The sequence below is a fragment of the Bos indicus x Bos taurus genome, chromosome 1 (genome assembly GCF_003369695.1).
Source record: "Bos indicus x Bos taurus breed Angus x Brahman F1 hybrid chromosome 1, Bos_hybrid_MaternalHap_v2.0, whole genome shotgun sequence".
In the NCBI taxonomy this organism is placed as follows: Eukaryota; Metazoa; Chordata; class Mammalia; order Artiodactyla; family Bovidae; genus Bos; species Bos indicus x Bos taurus.
The window spans coordinates 53,036,528-53,057,466 of NC_040076.1; the positions used below are offsets into that span (position 1 = coordinate 53,036,528).

Below are 20,939 nucleotides of genomic sequence, written 5' to 3' on the forward strand. Positions count from 1 at the left end.
TTCTTTCCTTCCATCCTTCCAATTTTTTTCTTGTTCTTGGTCTTTTTCAATTGCTTTCTCTCCTTATTTATTTTTCTTCCCACTTGCTATTCTCTTCTTTCTTCCTTTTATTCTACTCTTTTCTTTATCTTCTTTTTCTCCTCCCTCTTTTCCATCTTTCCCTTTTCCCTCTCTTGGCCTTTTTTCCCCACAGTTTTATTCTTTAGTATTTAAGCAGAAATTCTCACCACATTCTGACAAATCCCAAATCTATCCATTGTTTTCTGGACCAGTATTAGTACCTGTTACACAGCCAGATACCACAAGCAGAGGTAAGTGTGGTCAGGGCAGCTCTAAGGTTTTTGGAGGGAAAGCAGTCAAATAAGCAGGAGGCTATTATTTAATCATGCCTAGAGACTCAGCAGCAGTAGCAGCAGACTCAAAAGGAAGCCTTTTACAAATTTCCTTGTAAATTATATAATGGCTCCCTGACACTCATTCTTGGCATAAAATGGATTAGTGACCTTAATCCAAATCGTTTTATCTTGGGACTATTAGTTATCCAAAAATACTTTAAAAAAGTGTTTTTTTCCCCTGTCAAAAAAATCCCCAGTGAAATATATCCAGGGGCAGGGGGTTCATAGGCAAAAGTAGAAACAGTAATTGTAGTACGTGAATTCGGAAGTGCTTACCAAAATGACTTTTACAAGGAGTATAGGAAATTACAAAGAAGAAATTACTTTCAAATCTGTAAAATGTAGTAAATATAAAACATCATTAGAATTTGCTGAGTGAGCTTTCCTACTGGGAGTGGTAAGGAATTTTAAAGTATTAACATATTTTCTTCCTGAAATTGACTACCTAGTAGAAGCTTCTCAGGTATTCATCTTAATTGTATTAAGATGAAGCTAGCAAAATTTTTTGAGGAATCTAACAATATTATGTACAGTCATCAAAAACCTTCTTTGATGTTCTAGAAAAAAATTTTTTCAGATCTGTGTGCTCAGGCATGAAGTTAACCATTTGCTAAAAATGAAAGACTCCAATATACTGCTCAATTCAGTTACTTACAAAACGAGAAGAGTTGTCATTTCTCAGGGTTTTGGCATTTCCAAATGCTTCCAAGACAGGATTCACTTGTTTGATTTGATCTTGTAGAGTTTCCTTGGATACAGGTAAGAGAAATACAACTGATGAAGTGTTTGGCAGAATTCTGTAATGTGGCAAGCCTTCCATACCAAGGTCAAAGCTCATTCTTGTTTTGATAATAAATGACCAAAAACCACTTCTGAATTTGGTGATAAAATATTACTTTGGAATGGGAACTTAGAAAAATAGATGGAGGAAAGACTGACAATATATGATGCCCCTAAGACTATAGGTTGGAGGTCATTTACTTGCAATGTTTCTTTTTTTGGTTGGCATTGGTATGAGTAGGAAAAGAAAATTGATATTTTACCAAAGTAAATAATAACAAATACCATAGCCTATTTCCAAACTTCATTCCATATACTCCTCCTCACTGCTAATCTGCTGCTCTTCCCATTCAATTCTTACACCTAGAAATTTATTCTAAGGTAATACAGCAGACTCTTGTCATTATCAGTTATATTTTTGCTTGCTATTATCCCTAAGTAATCTTGAGGTTCATACCAAGAAGTGACTTGAAATGGTATTTATTAGTCTTAAGTTTAAATACTATGTGCTCAGGCTGATGGGGCAAAGCAGGTCATCTACTTTGGGCAAGTCTTTTTTTTCCCTCATTGAATGAGTCTTAATGACCACTTAGCACCTAAACTGCCACTGCCTAAACTTTCCACTGAGTCCCAGATACTCTTTGTATGAGGAGAATTTCACAGTATGTAGTATTTCAGAATCTATAGACTTATAAATACTATGTTCTTTCTATGTATTATGGGTTACTTAAAGTAATTGGGCTATATGAGCAAAATTTTTCATAAAAGTTTTTGTATTATGTATTGTGTTATGTATTATCACAGGACTCAATGGTTAGACCAAACAAATGCACACCAAACAACCTAAAATGTACACAAAAATAAAGTATCATATAGTGGATAATAGAATTCAGTGATAACTAAAGAAATTAATCAAATTCAGGAGTGTGGTAGCTGGAAAAGAAACTTTCTAAGGTTTGAAAATTGGACTAGATTGCTATTTTGACATACTTTTACTTTGGAAAAACAGCAGGAAACATCCAGTATCAAATTGAAAAGCAAGATAGCAAATTCAGGCATAGTAAGACGAGAGGCTCCAACAGCTCAATAGCTCATTGGTTTTGAGCTCTGCTCAGCTTTCACTTTTCACTTTCATGCATTGGAGAAGGAAATGGCAACCCACTCCAGTGTTCTTGCCTGGAGAATCCCAGGGACGGGGGAGCCTGGTGGGCTGCCGTCTATGGGGTCGCACAGAGTCAGACACGACTGAAGTGACTTAGCAGCAGTAGAAGCAGCGGCAGCATTATCTAAGCGTATTTTACAGACCAACTCTCATATCTAGGTATCCTCAGATTATTACCATCAACCTGTTAACCCAGTAAGCTAAAGCAAACATTACCAAGTATAAAAACATTTAAATAGAAGGTAAAGTTTTTCAGAACCTAGAATGTGGTTAAAGTTGAGGGTACATCCACTGAGCATTTGGAATTTGAACCAGAAGTTAGGGGTAACGGAAGCAGAGTTCTCTCAGTGAATATTTGAGGAAGCCTGACATCTCACAGTAGCTAAAGGGATTAAGAAATACTAATACCAAAAGTGGCTATTCAGGGCATTGGTGACCATAGTTTGAGCAGAAGATGGTGTGGATCTTAAGTACCTAATTCTCAAAGAGTCCAACCAAGAAAGATTAGGCCAATAAGGGCCCCTTGAAGCAGATCTAAAGCAGATTATGTAATTTCATGGTTTTGGATGATTGGTTCAGAGCACTTGATGATTTTCCTGAGAGGAAAATATGGGGAAAAAAGACTTTTCATAATTTTTTAATTGTTTTGTGGCATTGTCCCCTCCTTTCTTCCCAAAAGTGGTCAGGGCAGAGCCTCCATCATTAGTGGATAGGGCCACCTCACCTTTTCTGCCAATATGCATGAAGGCTTACCAGCTTTTCCTTGGATTCACCCGTGGTTGCTACAGTGGCAAAATACTGGATAATATGTTTGGTGTTCACTGTCTTTCCAGCACCAGATTCTCCTCTATGATCAGAAATTCAGTGACAGTTAACTGGTTCAGATTATAAATGCAAGGAAAAACAAATAATTTTAACCGCATTAACTAAGAGGGAGAGCTTTATGGAAATGTGGAACTTTAGAGGGAACTTGAAGGAGAGGCAGACATTTAATTGGTTGGGAGGGGGGGATATCTTAGGCTAGAAATGCAGCATTAGCAAAAAATCTGGAATAGAGAAAGATCAAAGACTTTTATGAAAATAAGAAGCCTGCCCTTCCTGGTCCCATTAACTAAAAGGTTAAGGGTATCTTTGCTAATTAGAGATAGGTCTCCTCATTACCAACTATTCAAGAGATCATCACATATGAAGGCTGTGACCACATGACCAGGTCCAACCCTCTCCCTCAGAGAAGAACCGACTGGTCACTCCACCAGGAAGTTGAGCTTTATACTCCCCTTTTACCTTTAACAGTCAGCTAGCTTTGTAATGTGGGGAGAACACCATGGTGAATTTATAGCCTTATCGCTCAAAGCATCATAGGTTTAAGGTCTGCTTTTATCTGTCTGAAACTCTAAAAAGTGAGTCTGTCCTCTCTGCAAAGGATTGAACTCTAACCACTCTTCTGGCTCTAAGATTCTGAGACCCTATTATTTTTCTGGGGATGACTAAAGCCAAGGAATAGCCTAATACATGAGGTGGCATCATCATTGCTTAGGAAGAGCAAGAACTTTAGCATTTCCCTGCCTCTCAAGTCCTAGCCTCTGCCTCGGTCACTGTGCTGACAGTTCACCTGGCCAGCCAGTGCTCCTCCCGGCAAGATTAACATACAACATGGTCTCAGTGAAATCCTTTCCTTCCTTCCTCTTCACTCCCTTTTCTTGCCCCTCCGGGCACCATCTTTAATTCCCACTACCTAATGTACTGGGCTTCCTAGGTGGCGCAGTAGTAAAGAGTCCACCTGCCAATGCAGGAGACACAAGAGATGGGGTTTGATCCCTGGGTCGGAAAATCTCCTGGAGGGGGAAATGGCAACCTGCTCCAATATTCTTGCCTGGAAAATTCCATGGAAAGAGGAACCTGGCAGGCCCCAGTCTATGGGGGTCACAAAGAGTAGGACACAACTGGCAGACTGAGCATGCAGGCATGAAACTAATGTACCTTGGCCTGCTCCAGTCTGGCTGCTCACAATAGCATGTTATCTGTCCAGTGGTCAATCCCACTGGACTTTCAGTCTTTCAATCCAACTAGCCAACCAGAGAACTCTGAAAATGATCATTTGGATAGGGAGCTCTCTTCCTCAAGAAGATGATTAAGACCAGCGTGTGCACTGCAGGTTCTAAAGTATCTTCTAAAACGGGAGGCAGCCTAGTGGGCACCATATTTGGCTAAGCACTGACTTACGTGTTATGACAATTTCCTGAGTATCTTACTATTGCCTAGCCTGTGTCTGGTATCTGAAGAACAACAATTCAAAGGCAGTGAATTTATGTTTCATATCCAGTGAAATGTAGGTGTCTATTTTGATGGAAACCCTCACTGCTGGCCAAAAAGTAAAAGCAAGCACTTACGTGAAGAGTATAGACTGATTCTCTCGACCTACAAAAGAAAGGAAAATGTCAGAACATTCTTCTGCTAGAATTTCTATGTACGGTATGAATTTATTCAAAATTTCCTTGGTTACAGTTTGAGAACAGGAGAAGGAGTTGTTCTGTATACAGTTAGAAAAAAGATACTATTCAAATGGTACAAAGTAAAAGAGATTTTTCTCTTGACCCTATGTAGGCTAGTCATAAGAACATACAAATTCCATCACCATTTCCTTGCTCCAAATATAAATGATAAATGACAAACGGTTGACATATCACTATTTTAAGGCTTTTATTAAGCCTGGTGTAAAAATAACTACAGAATAACTTCTTTGTGCCAAACATTCTAGCAGGTGCTTTCTGTAATAAAAGCGGACAGCTACAGGGGGCTCACTCTGGGCTTGCCACTGGGCTGAGCACTTTCAAGGCATTATCTCCCTTAATTTGACATGTGAGCTAATCGTCCCCATAACCCTAGGAGGTAGGCCTTATTTTGCCCATGTTTCATCTGGAAGGAAACAAGGCTTCAAGTGATGAGGCAGCTGTAAAGGCCATGCTCCGTTCACAATGCCTACCTGCCTCTTAGCGACACGGACAAAAACTAGATCAGATATTTTTACCCTTCATTTTGTAGGGCAGACACTTACTGTGAAGCATATCCTGAAAGGCATTATTGGCCACAGCGAAGATGTGAGGGGGAGCATCTGATCGCCTCCTGCCTTTATAGGCTGCCGCCACCGCTTTGTGATACACTGGAAGCTGCTTGTGAGGGTTGATGCTCACACAGGAGAGCCCTGAATATGTCTGATGTAAGATCAGAAAAGATTTCTGAAAATAGGTTAGAATACTTGCAGGTTTGTCAGCTCTTTCACTGTCGGGTAACATCTGCTTGAATATTTACTTACAAAGGAACTAAGAGGAAAAGGGCTTTTGGATTCTTACAGAGAAGGGACTTTGAACAGAAAGAGACAGAACCAGGTTAGAGTAACAGGGGACCCGGGATTACCCCTTCCCTGGGAGAGCTGTCAACCACTAACTTGTCTGACACACACACAGGCCTTTCAAAGACAAGGAGGATGCTGACAGCAGGACTGCTGATATGAGGAACCCACTCTCAGGCATTGAGGCCTGAAGGGAGTCTGTGTCTCAGCAGGGTTAGGAACCTGATACTTTAGGCCCTGAGGGGAATAGCTCGTGTGGGTCACTCACAGTGGTGGCTGGATTGTGGCTCCCCAAAGGTATGTCCACATCCTAATCACCAGAAAATTTGATCTTATTTGGAAAAAGGATCTTTGCAGGTATAATTGAGGCAAGATCTCAAGATGATATCTGGTTGGGCCTTAAATCCAACAGCTAAAGACCTCATAAGAGACACACAGAGGAGAAGGCAATGTGGAGATGGGGGCAGAGACTGGAGTGACGGAGCCACTTGCTACCAGAAACCAGTACAGGTGAGGACTGGTTCTCCCCTTGAGGCTCTGGCGGGACTGCGAGAGCCTGAGATCTGTTTATCTGATCTTGGACTCTGGCCTCTAGCATTAGGACAGAATAAATTTCCTTTGTTTTAAGCCACTCTGTGGTAATTTTGTTACAGCATCCCAGGGAAACGAAAACAGTCATGCAGCAAATCAGAGTGCCCAGGAGTAAGCCAGCCGCATGGCTAGGCTTCCACAGTAATGGGTCCCAAAAGCCTTCATCTTTGCCTAATCCACGCAGTGTTGCTTCAGCTGGATGTATCCTTAGTGAATTAAAAGAGCTGAGCAACCAATCATCCCCAATTCAATGATGATGGGGGAAAAAATCATTCCATTTATTGAGCGCTAACTAGATAACAGGCACTGAACTACATGCTTTACCTACATTCTTTGTTTTATCCTTCAAGCTACCATGAAGAGACAGGTTTTATTATCCCACACTACTGATAAGGTCACTCCAAGAAGAAATAACTAGGGACTTCCCTGACGGTCCAGTGGCTACGACTGTTCACTCCCAATGCTGGGGGCCCAGGTTGGATTCCTGGGCAGGGAACTAGATCCCACATGTGGCAGCTAAAAGTTTGCATGCCGCAACTAATTGTTTATGCGCTGCAACTGAGACCCAGCACAACCTAAATAAATAAATACTTTAAAAATAATAATAACTAGTAAGAGACTGAATTGGCATTTAAAAGGCACTGGTCTATCACTCTCCAAGCCTTGGGCCTTTACCTTTTTTTAAATTTTATTTTATTTAACTTTACAATATTGTATTGGTTTTGCCATATATCAAAATGAATATGCCACAGGTATACATGTGTTCCCCATCCTGAACCCTCCTCCTTCCTCCCTCCCCATACCATCCCTCTGGGTCATCCCAGTGCACCAGCCCCAAGCATACAGTATCGTGCATCGAACCTGGACTGGCGACTCGTTTCATATATGATATTATACATATTTCAATGCCATTCTCCCAAATCATCCCACCCTCTCTCTCTCCCATGAATATCTGTGGGAAGGGATATATATATAATAACAAAATAAAAGTGGAAAAAAGTAAGGTCCCTGCCCAGTGGGCATTTTGCAAAGATTATCCTCATATGAGTATGCTTGAACTCAATATCTTTTTTCACCTAAGAGAGGGCTGGGACATCACCAATATGATGCCAGCATGTTGTCAGCAGAGAGGCATATACACGTACATAGATCATCCAATGGTCATAGCGCCTCCTCAGGGCATGCAGCACAGATGCTTCATTGAGGTGAGTCAGCATTGCCATGTCTTCAATCATTTCAAACTCTGGAGGATTCATCTGCTGAATTTCATCCTCCTTGACACTCAGATGCTGCAGAGAGGAGAAAAATATAAGATATATTCCCCTACCGCTTCTGTGCGCATTCATTTTTGCCAGGCATTGGGAAGAATATTCAAAGAGTGAAGAAAAAGATGCCTCATTAGAGGATGGAGCCAAAGGAAGTTAAGCCAACCTGTTTCTTCCAAGAAACAGGTGTTCCTCCTACTCATGTTCTCTCCTTGCCCAAAGATAAAGTCTTTAAAAGGGCTTTGGTTGAATCAAAATGTTCTAAATTGCAGCACCCTGATTCTGTGGTTCCCCACTGACTGACTGCCCCTGAGATAACACACATTATATTGCACATGATCTAGCCCCTCCCTAGATGTCTCAGCATATCCTGAATGTTTAAAAGGAGGAATTTAGGGTAATGGATCAAGCAGACAGACTCATCTTTTCAGACTTACTTTAGACCTATTCTCTTCCTCAAGCCTTCCCCAACTTCCCCTGCTCATTATTTTTCCATCCTTAAGTCTTTTACCATATATACAACCTGTACTATCTTGATATTATTAACTCTTGTCTGTGTTTTAATAATTGGCTGTGTGTGCATGCTAAGTTGCTTCAGTCATGTCCGATTCTTTGCAACCCTATGAACTGTAGCATGCCAGTCTCCTCTGTCCATGGGATTCTCCAGGCAAGAATAATGGAGTGGGTTACCATTCCCTTCTCCAGGGGATCTTCCTGACCCAGGGATCGAACCCAGGTCTCTTAAGTCTCCTGCATTGGCAGACAGATTCTTTACCACCAGCGATACCATCGGTACTTCTTGAGTACCTTCTATGTCCTTAGCATTGTGATAAGGGTTTTGATAACTATAGAAGAAGAAACCATCACGATCCCTTCTTCAGATGCTTTCCAGCTAGATTATAAGCATCTGAAGAAGGGATCGTGATGGTTTCTTCTTCTTATCACAATGCTAAGGACATAGAAGGTACTCAGAAGTGTTGATATCTTGATTAACATTGCATTGCAATGCATTGCAACTATCAAATTGTTGCTTAGAGTTACTCTCATGTTTCCTAACCCTATTTCCTGTAGCCCTTTTCCTTGATTAATACATATTGGTATCAGCTAATTGCTCCATTTAATCCCAGTTAGTAATACTTCTTCTAAGGCTCCCACACTCTCCATATTTTTTATCTCATTCCTATTAAGTCTTTTTTGGCACTGTTCAAACAATAACCCCTTTTCTTTTGAGTCCCTTTCAATTTCCATATTTCATGAACTCCTTCTCTCCTGTAGAACATAATGAGGTCTCTTACATAAAAAACCTCCCCTTAGCTCTGATTCTATTTTTCTCTGTTCTTTCAATACCAACTTTAAGTATTACTCCCCACCCACTGGCTTTATTGCCTTTGTTAATGTTTCAAAGATGAGATGGTTGGATGGCACCACCAGCTCAATGGACATGAGTTTGAATAGACCCCAGGAGTTGGTGATGGACAGGGAGGCCTGGCGTACTGCAGTCCATGGGCTCGCAAAGAGTTGGACACGACTGAGCAACTGAACTGAACTGAATATTTTGAAGACCAAAGGTGACTGGAAGTGTAGTTACTTCTAATATCAGGAGGAGGAAGCCTGGAGCCAGGGGGATGCAGAGTGGGGCTGGGGGAATGAGACCTCCATTATATGGTGAACCAAGCCACCTACCTTTAGACTCCTCTTTCTGTATCATTAATTTACTGCTTTCATGCTAATCTTCCTATGATTTATTTCATAGTTGTAACCACATTATATTCACAAATCACCTTAACTACTGTTTTAAAAAACAGCAGTTTTAAAAAATGTACTCAGAAGAACAAACTTCTCATCTGGAGGCCTAATAAAATTGAACTGGACACAATCAAGAAAGTGCAAAGACAACACACAGATTGGGAGAAAATAATTGAATCCTTCTGTTTCCTTATTTAAGACATTTTAAATTTAACCTTGCCTACATGTGTATGTTCCTATTGATAAGGACCAAGTTTCTGCCCTTAATTCCATTAATTAGTTATATAAAATTTACCTAATTTGTGATTTTTTTAAGCATACAGACACTGCAAGGAAGGCATATAAAACACACATAAGTGGTAGTTTTTGAGTGGCCTCCAGAATTTTACAGTTCAAATGATGATACTTTGAATCATAAATTGTCCAAATACAAAGATAAGGGTATGAAAAAGATAAACTTTCTTGATAATGATTGTAACTGTTTGTTATAGGATGTGGCCTGTTATGGAGTTGGAATGGGCAGAATTGGAAGGAGACTGGAGAACTACATATGGGCAGGAAATCACCTGTAAAATCCAAAAGGATATGTGTATTGAGTCAGAGCAGAAATAGGCCCAATTCTCTGCCATGGGGCTGGCAGGCACCTGAGGTCAATGATATTGACAAAGGTGCTGAGAATGGGCTGTCTGTTCAGTATTGCCTGTGGTTCTGAGTGCCTAGGTGACAGGGAGAAGGGGCCGGGGACTGTTACAGCCTCACTACACATTCTCTCTAAGATGCCTCACCATCTAACTTATGCCCCAACATTTGACCTAAGTTTCTCTTTCAAAGGTCATGGGTGACCTCCTGATTCTGAAGTTCAAGGCTTTCTCCAAGCCCTAAATCTCTTTCTCTAGCATTTAACATTACGGACTCTTGCCCATTTCTTGGCTCCTCTGACACTGTTCTATTCTTATTCAAATTATCCCACTCTTTCCTGATCCTCCTAACATAGCTTGTTACATATTTCCTAAGAAAGACAGTATTTACTCCAAGTAAATATTTCCTAAGGTTATTACTTATTCCAAGAGGTACTTTTAAAAAGAGCTTGAAATATGATGAAAGAAGGGGGAAAGCTGTGCATGCTAGCTAGCATCAATGAGATTTACCACTAGCAATTGGTTTACTCTGATTCTTCAGTGTTTATCATTAAATCTTTGAGAATAAGTGGAAGAGTTTCTTAAAGATGAATGAGTTTTCTAAAGTCAGTGGCAGTCAGTGGGGTCAGTGGCGTCTCCTACCCCAGGTTTTTAACAAAACTTAATTATTGAACAGCTAACTTAGTCACCCCAGGGATGAAATAAAGATTTCTTTACCTTTCCATCTGTTGTCTCAACAAGCAGTCTGCCATCACCTCCACTCCCTTTAATCTCAGCCTCAACATAAGCATTCTTCTCATCATGAATCCAGCACTTTTTCTTCCCTACAGAGGAAAAAAATGGATTCCTAACTACAGTTCTTATAGGAAATGTACATTGAACCATTTCATACTAACAGACATGGTCTCATTTCTGCTGTCTGTTTATTGACTTGGAGTCACGAACATAGGAAATTGCAAAGTTAGATAAAATCATGAAAGCCCAGCCTGAAGATAAACCCACCTAAGGACTGTATAGGAACAAGAAACATTTTAGCCAATGGAGATTGAAAACATTTTGCTACGCGACAGTTAAGTGCTAGCCATTGCCCACCCCTCCATCCCCAGCATTTACCTCCCACTAACAGCTCCAGGTGCTGGGCAATTGGCCTGGTGCTCTTACCCTTCCTAGCTCCTGTCCAAAAAACACCATTCAAGAAAAGTCTGGTTACAACTAAGTGAAAATTTAGGTTACTGTGCATGTCTGTCAGGGTTTCTTTAGACCTTATTTCTTATTTTGGAATGAAAGCCTTAATAATAAAGACTATTACATGGTAGAATTAGATGGGGGGAAAGATTGAGGAGAGAGAATGAGTTATTTCTGTCATACATCTTAACTGATTCATATTTTCCCCATATATTATTTTTCTCTCTCTCTGCCTCCTCTACTCCATGTCTCACACATTAGCAAAGCAGCCCTCTACAAAGGGATTAACCAACAAGAGGCTCTGGGTGAAACAAGCCAGAATTCTTACGAGCAGCTGAGGCAGCTTCTCTTGGCCTCACTGAGATGCTTCTCAAGTCCTCTTCCACCTGAGGCAGATAGCCAGGGAAGATGAATAAGAAACACACTTTGAAAAGAAAGTGAGTCTTTTTTTAATTAATGGATTTTATTTTTTATTTATTTTTCATTTTTATATTTTTAATTGGAGTAGAATTGCTTTACAATGTAGGGTTAGTTTTTGCCATAGAACACCATGAATCAGTTATACATATATCCCCTCCCTCCCTACATCACACCCCTCTAGGTCAACACAGAGCACGGAGCTCCCTGTGCTGTATAGCACCTTCCCACTAGCTATCTTACACATGATAGTGTATGTATGTCAGTGAGTCTTGTCCGAAGCTCAGGTAGACGGGGAGAGGTAGGAAGGAGAGCATTTGGCTGGAAGAAGGAAAATCCAAGTCTGTGGCGGTGGGAGGCATAGAAAAGGCACCACTGCAGCCATAGTACTGGAGGGTAGTGTCAACACCATCCCAACTCTGCAACACAGGAACCACAAAAGCTAGGAAGTCTCACTCCTGCAGGACAGGCAGCTTCACCAGACGACCCCCCAGAGATGAACGGTAGGACTTGAGGATAGAGTGTGTGAGAAAGATTTGAACCTGGGCAGCATGCACCCCTCTGCCATCACGTTTGTCTCTGAAAAGAATCTCTGCTTACTACTTCCTTGCTGTCACAACCTCCACTGTACTCTCTTTCCATTTCCCTGATTACAACCAATTCACCCCTCAAACTGCTGGGCAGGAGAATTTTTGTGTTCCTATCTGGTTGATTTTGTATTTGCTTCTACTTGTTTGCATTTTAAATATTGGCTTTAATTGTATCTATCATTTTGACCTTCTTGCAAAAACTAATTTTGCTTTGTGTTGTGTTTATGGTTAGATGGCATCACCGTCTCAATGGACATGATTTTGGGTAAACTCCGGGAGCTGCTGATGGACAGGGGGGCCTGGCGTGCTGCAGTCCATGGGCTTGCAAAGAGTTGGACACGACTGAGAGACTGAACTGAACTGAACTGTGTTTATGAAAACAGGCTTGTTTTTGAAAAGCACCACTTGCATACATTGTGTGCATTTAAGGGAAAGGTACTGTATTTTTAAAAAATTCTCTTCTTTATTTGATAGACCCAGGTATCAGTGCTCTCGCCCAATAAAACACCCATACCCCCCACCCCATGTGTCTCACACATACACATACACACACACACAATATCTAGATCCATCTTCATTTCTTGTTGACCTGGACAGTACCAATAACACACTGGTTCACCTTGGAGGCAAAGTGTAGGGAGTTGAGGGACTTGGAGACATTCTCTTCTAGGGGAGAAATGTTCACAAACATGAGTATCTTAGCACTGCCGCCCAGAGAGTTCTGCCCCAGGTAAGTGAGCTTGCTGTTACAGTAAGGCCCATGGGACTCCTTGTTGCTCAAGGCCATGGTGACCAGCCCCAGCGTGGACAGGCTGCTGTTAATGGCCTGTGTTTCCAGAAGGTGTTCCTGCTCCCCAGGGCCGAGGGATACGCCAGGGTCTAGCTGCTCGCTCCCAGCCAAGTCCACAAGGCTGAGGGGGGCTACGCACTGCAGGCCTCGGCCAGCATGCTCCCCAGAGATCTGCAGCTGGAACACACTGTGACTACATGACGAGCGCTCATTCTGGGCTCTACGAATGACAGCCCAGTTCTGGTAGGCTAGTCTCTTTCTCACAGGAGACTGGAACATAGCGCATATTGGTGACATTAAGCTCCTCGTTGCCTGTCCCTGCCTGGCGAATCACACATTCACCTCCCTGGCCCTTCCAGGTCCCAGTGGCCAGTAGGTCTCAGACAGTCTTGTTGTAGATCTCTAAGTAACTTGCCACAAAACTGTAGGTCCAGCCCTGGCCACTTAGTTCCTGGGCCACAGGAAAGAGGTGCCGCAGGGCCCAAGGGATCAGCCCCTTCATCTGGGGGTCTCCCCTAGGCCCACCCTCCATGGTGAAGGTCTTACCACTGCCTGTCTGGCCATAGGCAAAGATGCACACTGGATACCCACCCAGGGCTGACTGGACAAGCATGGAAATCTCCTCAAACACTTCATCCTGTCCACTCCCTGGTGGGAACACCTGGTCAAAGGAGAAGTCATGGTGGGTAGGGGCAGCTGGCGCCCCACTCAGGGTCCCACACTGCTCGTCAGACCAGGAGAGGCTGAGGTGGGTTGGAGGGTCAGAGGGCCCACAGGGGCCAGAGGGAAACTGGAGAAAGCCAGGGGATGGGTTGGACTCCCCTGGAAGGATGGGGCAGACCTGGCAGAACACACAGATGTTGCCTTTGAGTTCCTGCAGTTGGTTATGTAACCGCCGGCACTCCATCTCAAGCCCATGGAGATGTTCTTCCCACTCAGCCAGTGAGCCCTCCCAGACTGCAGCCTTCTGGCACAGAGAAGCCACCTCTGCTTGGCTGTCCGACAGAGAAGCTTCTGAGGTCTGCAGGCTCCTCTCCTGCTCTTCCAGCCAGGCAGCCAGTCCCCTCCACTCCTCCGAACATCTCAGCTGTTCTTTCTGGAGCCCTTGCACTAAGTCCTCCTTCGTGCCTATCCACTTTTCCAGCTCCAGGACCCGGGCACTCAGGTTCCCCAACTCCCATTGGCCTGCTCAGCCTGGGCCTGTACCTGGTCAACTCCAGTGTCCTGCACTCTGCCTCCAGGTCCAAGGCCTGTTGCTGGGCCTCCCTGAGCTGGTCCCACAGCTGTTGGTTCTCCTGGTCCAACATCTACTTCCTCTCACCATAGCATTTCAGCTCTGTGTTGAGGTCACATAACTGCCCCTTTAAGTCCCAGACTGGACATTTGGGTTTCTTCCCTTCCACCATGGGAGGGGCAGCTGTTGTTCTAGGCTTCTGGGCAAGAAGAGCAGGACCTGGCTTCTGAGTCTTCAGCACTGTGGCAACAGCTGTGGAACATCAGGGTCCTGGCTTCTTGGGAGCTTTGGGCACTGCAGTCTGGCCTTGTGTCTGTGGCACGGAGGTGAGGGCTGCTGCTCTGGGGTGGGTCGTGGCCACTCTGGTGCCCAGGCCTCCTGTTATTTTCTTCTCAGGCTTCAAGGCCTCCTCCATCTGGTCAGGCCTCCTCTTCAGCCTGCCTCCCAAGAGAGACAGCCGGGAAGGGGCCTTGGCCAGGGGTCTCTTCAGCTCTACGCTCCCCTTCACTTCCACCAATGGGGACCTCTGCTGTGGCTCCATGTCCAGCTTGGTGCTACTCACACTGGGCAAGTGCAATGAGGAGGACACAGAGCCGGGGCTCCCGGGACCCACGTTCGCTCAAGCGCTCGCGACACAAGGGTACGCACACTCCGTGCTCCTGAGCTGCCTGCCCCGTCTGTGTTTATAAACCAAGTGTTATTACTTGAAAGAAACATGGGTACCATCTGGCACAGATTTTCCTTTTGTTATTTATTTAAAAAAGAACCTAAGAAAAGAGATTAAGGGAGTTGTCCACAGTCATATAGATAATTAGTGGCAATCATTAAAATAATGACTGTAAAAATTGGATCATTTACCTCCCAAGTCAGAGCTTTTCCACTAAAGCATTCTTCCTCTATCTTATATGCTGAGCTTTTTTCCCTCCAATTTTTCCCTCAAAAATAAGGTTCATCACTTGTCTCATGATTAGTTCTTTCTTTTATCAGCCCTGGAAACTGTGGAAGAGAAGAATTTTCAGAAGCACTTAACTACCCAAGACCCAATCTCAGGGTGGGATGATTCTGAAGATGAAGTAAATGAACTCAGTCAACTTTTCTTTGCATTCTCATGAATAATTGCAAGGATGGGAACAGAGAGCAATGGCTTTGATTCAGGCTGCCTGGATTTTAGGCCTGGCTTAAGAAGATGTAAGACAATGGTCTCAACTCTTTGAGCGTTAGTTTTCTCATCTGAACACTCAGGAGTTTTATCTCTATGATTTCATATTTTTAGATGATTAAATACCTTTTCCAAGATAAAGGGAACATATGTTTATTGCAAAACAGATTTAAAAGTAGAGAACTGTATCAAAAAAAATAAATTAAATAATCATCCATAATGGAACTCAGAGATAATAACTGTTATGTATCTGAAGCATTCTTTTCAAATTTGTTTTCTATGATACTGATTAAAATTGAAGTAGCACTATATTTAGCTTTGAAGTTATTTAAATAGTTTACTTTTTTTTTTTTAATTTAAATTTATTTATTTCAATTGGAGGCTAATTACTTTACAATATTGTATTGGTTTTGCCATACATCAACATGAATCCACCATGGGTGTACACGTGTTCCCCAACCTGAACCCCCTCCAACCTCCCTCCCCGTACCATCCCTCTGGGTCATCCCAGTGCATCAGCCCCGAGCATCCTGTATCCAGCATCGAACCTGGACTGGCGATTCCTTTCTTATATGATATTATACATGTTTCAATGCCATTCTTCCAAATCATCCCACCCTCTCCCTCTCCCTCTCCCACAGAGTCCAAAAGACTGTTCTATACATCTGTGTCTCTTTTGCTGTCTCGCATATAGGGTTATCGTTACCATCTTTCTAAATTCCATAATTTTTCTATAAAAATCACTTGTCTTTACCTTGAAATGGTGTTTTGTTTCTATTTCTGAAAGCACACCTCCTCCCTGATAGCCAGTGATTCTAGCTTTCTTTCCCAGGTATCATAATAATGTGTTGTGTTTGTTTTCCACATTTTTGTCTTTCTTTGATCCTCATGGAAGAAGGTAGGCAGAGAAAGCAGATGGTCCCATTTTAAAGATGAGGAAACTGAGGCTCAGTAAGGTAAAGTGATTTGCTCTAATTAGACTGTCAGAAAGAATCAAGGACAGGGAATTGAAAGCAAAGTGAAAGTGTTAGTCGCTCAGTTGTGTCCGACTCTTTGTGATCCCATGGACCGTAGCCCGCCAGGCTCCTCTGTCCATAGAATTCTCCAGGCAAGAATATTGGACTGGGTTGCCATTTCCTTCTCCAGGGATCCTCCTGACCCAGGGATGGAGTACCAGGTCTCCTGCATTGCAGGCAGATTCTTTACTGTCTGAGCCACCAAGGAAGCCCTACTTGGCAAATACTCTTATCACACTGCTTCCATTTGGCCTGAGTTCAAAAAGCATACTCCATTGTCTACTGGCCCAAGGGGATGGAAAGCTTCTGCTGACTCTCTTTGTGCTGCCAGTGCATTTCTATGAGAAAGGATTGTTTGACCAAAAAAAAAAAAAAAATTAATTAGAAATTGTGTGGATTGTGATATTTTAAGTAATTTTTACTGTGCTGATTCTAAATTGTATCATCCAATTATCTCAGATGCTTTGGCATTTTGATTTTCTCCTGGCACTACTAGGATCTTGTCCCTCATTATCTAACTACCTGTGATGAGCTTCTGCATGACCACTTCTGACCTCAGGGGTAGTTCTGTTATTGTATATGATTTGATGGATTATAATTAGCCCCCGTAAATCCAATCATAGAAATGAAACCCAATGACTGGAAACTGGGAACTGATCCAGGACTAGTCTATGATGGAAATAGAATATCCTGCCTAACTGGCTTGAATTTTTTATAATTGGTTATATTAAACTCTAATGTTGACTAATTCGGAGTACTAGAACAACTCTCAGTCAGGGTTTATGCTGCACTGTTGAACACTTTTTTGGAATTGAGATATATAAGTATCTTGATGCTGGATCACACTATGAATCTGACTCTAAATCTCCAATTAACCAAAATTCAGAAGATGACCATGTAACCCAGACATGTAAAGAAAGGCGGTGGGGGGTGGGGATGTAACATTTAGAGATTTTAATGTAGTACTCATTATGGATAAACCCTCATTAACCTTTGTTCTTGCTGTAACTACCAAGAAATTATTCGTCAGGGAGAGCAAGTCTCCCAATTATCTTCTGTTAGTGTTGACCGAGTGACCCTCCTGATCTAGAAGACAGCCAGGAGGCAAAGTTCCAGCACCAGCAAAACCTGAGGAGGGCCCAGGACAGCTTCTGTTGTCCACCTTCCTGGAGCCTCTTCCTTTATTCTTCTTCCCAGTGCACTAACCCCTAAGGTCTAACCTCAGCCCCTCTCTCTACCCTGCTATTTACCCACATGAAGAGGTTTCTGAGAAAGGCTTTATCTAGGGCCCACCTGGGCATGTCTGTGTTGTAATCAGTTCAGTTCAGTAGCTCAGCCGTGTCTGACTCTTTGTGACCCCATGGGCTGCAGCACGCCAGGCTTCCCTGTCCATCACCAATTCCTGAAGTTTACTCAAATTCATGCCCGTCGAGTTGGTAATGCCATCCAACCATATCATCCTCTGTCATCCTCTTCTCCTCCCGCCTTCAATCTTTCCCAGTATCAGGGTCTTCTCCAATGAGTCAGTCCTTCACATCGGGTGGTCAAAGTATTGGAGCTTCGGCTTCAGCAACAGTCCTTCCTATGAATAACCTGGTCTGATTTCCTTTAGGATTGACTGGTTTGATTTCTATTCAGTCCAAGGGATTTTCAAGAGTCTTCTCCAACACCACAGTTCAAAAACATCAGTTCTTTGGTGCTCAGCTTTCTTTATAGTCCAACTCTCACATCTATACATGACTACTGAAAAGACCTTAGTTTTGACTAGATAGACCTTTGTTGGCAAAGTAATGTCTCTACTTTTTAATATGCTGTCTAGGTTGATCATAGCTTTTCTTCCAAAAAGCAAGAGTCTTTTAATTTCATGGCTGCAGTCACCATCTGCAGTGATTTTGGAGCCCCCCGAAATAAAGTCTCTCACTGTTTCCATTGTTTCCCCATCTATTTGCCATGAAGTGATGGGACCAGATGCCATGATCTTAGTTTTCTGAATGTTGAGTTTTAAGCCAAAATTTTCACTCTCTTCTTTCACTTACATCAAGAGGCTCTTTAGTTCTTCGCTTTCTGCCATAAGGGTGGTGTCATCTGCATATCTGAGGTTATTGATATTTCTCCTGGCAATCTTGATTCCAGCTTGTGCTTCATCCAGCCTGGCATTTCACATAATTTACTCTGCATATCAGTTCAATAAGCAGGGTGACAATATATAGCCTTGATACTCCTTTCCTAATTTGGAACCAGTCTGTTGTTCCATGTCCAATTCTAACTGTGGCTTCTTGATCTGCTTACAGATTTCTCAGGAGGCAGGTCAGGTGGTCTGGTATTCCCATCTCTGTAAGAATTTTCCAGTTTGTTGTGATCCATCCATACAGTCAAAGGCTTTGGTGTAGTCAATAAAGAAGAAGTAGATGTTTTTCTGGAACTATCTTGCTTTTTTGATGATTCAGCAAATGTTGGCAATTTGATCTCTGGTTCCCCTACCTTTTTAAAATCCTGCTTGACTATCTGGAAGTTCATGGTTCATGTACTATTGAAGCCAGGCTTGGAGAATTTTGAGCATTACTTTGCTAGCATGTGAGATAAGTACAATTGTGTGGTAGTTTCAACATTCTTTGGCATTGCCTTTCTTTGGGATTGGAATGAAAACTGACCTTTTCCAGTCCTGTGGTCACTGCTGAGTTTTCCAAATGTGCTGGCATATTGAGTGCAGCACTTTCACAGCATCGTCTTTCAGAATTTGAAATAGCTCAACTGGAATGCCATCACCTCCACTAGCTTTGTTCATAGTGATGTTTCCTAAGGCCCACTTGACTTCGCATTCCAGGATGTCTGGCTCTAGGTGAATGATCACACCATCATGGTTATCTGGGTCATGAAGATCTTTTTTGTAGAGTTCTTCTGTGTATTCTTACCACCTCTTCTTAATATCTTCTGGTTCTGTTAGGTCCATACCATTTCTGTCCTTAATTGTGCCTGTCTTTGCATGAAATGTTCCCTTATATTTCTAATTTTCTTGAAGAGATCTCTAGTCTTTCCCATTCTATTGTTTTCCTCTGTCTCGTTGCATTGATCACTGAGGAAGGCTTTCTTATCTGTCCTTGCTATTCTCTGGAACTCTGCATTCAAATGGCTATATCTTTCCTTTTCTCCTTTGTCTTTAGCTTCTCTTGTTTTCTCAAGAAAACCTCTTGTAAGACCTCTTCAGACAAGCATTTTGCCTTTTTGCATTTCTTTTTCTTGAGGATGGTCTTGATCACTGCCTCCTGTACAATGTCATGAACCTCTGTCCATAGTTCTTCAGGCACTCTGTCTAACAGATCTAATCCCTTGAATCTATTTGTCACTTCCACTGTAGAATCATAAGGGATTTGATTTAGGTCATACCTGAATGGTCTAGTGGTTTTCTCTTCTTTCTTCAATTTACGTCTGAATTTGGCATTAAGGAGTTCATGATCTGAGCCACAGTCAGCTCCCGGTCTTGTTTTTGCTGACTGTATAGAGCTTCTCCATCTTTGGCTGAAAAGAATATAATCAATCTGATTTTGGTATTGACCATCTGGTGACGTCCATGTGTAGAGTCTTCTCTTGTGTTGTTGGAAGAGAATGTTTGCTATGACCAGTGTGTTCTCTTGGCAAAACTCCATTAGCCTTTGACCTGCTTCATTTTATACTCCAAAGCCAAATTTTCCTATTACTCAAGATATCTCTTGACTTCCTACCTTTGCATGCCAGTCCCCTATAATAAAAAGGACATCTTTTTCAGGTGTTTGTTCTAGAAGGTCTTGTAGGTATTCATAGAACCATTCAACTTCAGTTTCTTCAGCATTACTGGTTGGGCCATAGACTTGGATTACTGTGATATTAAATGGTTTGCCTTGGAAATGAACATAGATCATTTTGTTGTTTTTGAGATTGTATCCAAGTACTGCATTTTGGACTCTTTTGTTGACTATGATGGCTACTCCATTTCTTCTAAGGGATTCTTGCCCACAGTAGTAGATACAATTGTCATCCCATCTATGAGATGGCGGAGTACAAGGATGTGCACTCATCTTCTCTTGAGAGAACTCCAAAATTACAATTCGCTGCTGAAGAGCCATTGGCAGGAGAATGTTGGATCCTACCAAAAAAAAGATACCCTACATCCGAGGGCAACGGAGAAGCCCCTGCAAGATGGTAGGAGGGGGGAAATCAGGTTTAGAATCAAACCTCATAACTGCCAGAGACGCTCAGAGGGCTCAAACAAACCTTGTGTGCAACAGGACCCAGAGACCCCACAGAGACTGAGCCAGAACTGTTTTTGAGTGTCTCCTGCAGAGGTATGCATCAGCAGTGGCCTGTTGCAGTGGCAGAGACTCTGGATGTAGCAGACCTGGGTATGGCATAAGCCCTCTTGGAGGAGGTTGCCATTAATCCCACCATAGAGCTTGGAACTTACACAGAGCTGGGGAAACAGATTCTTGGAGGACACAAACAAAACTTTGTGTGCACCAGTATCCAGGATAAAGGAGCAGTGACCCCACAAGAGACTGACCCAGACTTGCCCGTGAGTGTCCAGGAGTCTCCGGTAGAGGTGTGGGTTGGCAGTGGCCTACTTCAGTGTCGGGGGCACTGAGTGCAGC

General features: G+C 42.6%; 1 protein-coding gene and 1 pseudogene across 1 annotated transcript in view; both read right to left on the reverse strand.

Annotated features, from left to right (window-relative positions):
- The window catches only part of MYH15 (myosin heavy chain 15), a 159,670-nt gene that overhangs the window by 137,543 nt on the left and 1,188 nt on the right, over nucleotides 1-20,939 (reverse strand). The window contains exons 2-7 of the mRNA XM_027514018.1: nucleotides 10,644-10,750; nucleotides 7,423-7,566; nucleotides 5,393-5,549; nucleotides 4,728-4,755; nucleotides 3,091-3,184; nucleotides 1,051-1,143 (exon numbers count right to left, since the gene is read on the reverse strand). Of these exons, the coding sequence (XP_027369819.1) occupies nucleotides 1,051-1,143; nucleotides 3,091-3,184; nucleotides 4,728-4,755; nucleotides 5,393-5,549; nucleotides 7,423-7,566; nucleotides 10,644-10,750 (623 nt within the window). The remainder of the gene's footprint in view (nucleotides 1-1,050; nucleotides 1,144-3,090; nucleotides 3,185-4,727; nucleotides 4,756-5,392; nucleotides 5,550-7,422; nucleotides 7,567-10,643; nucleotides 10,751-20,939) is intronic.
- On the reverse strand, nucleotides 12,693-14,698 carry LOC113907726 (annotated as a pseudogene).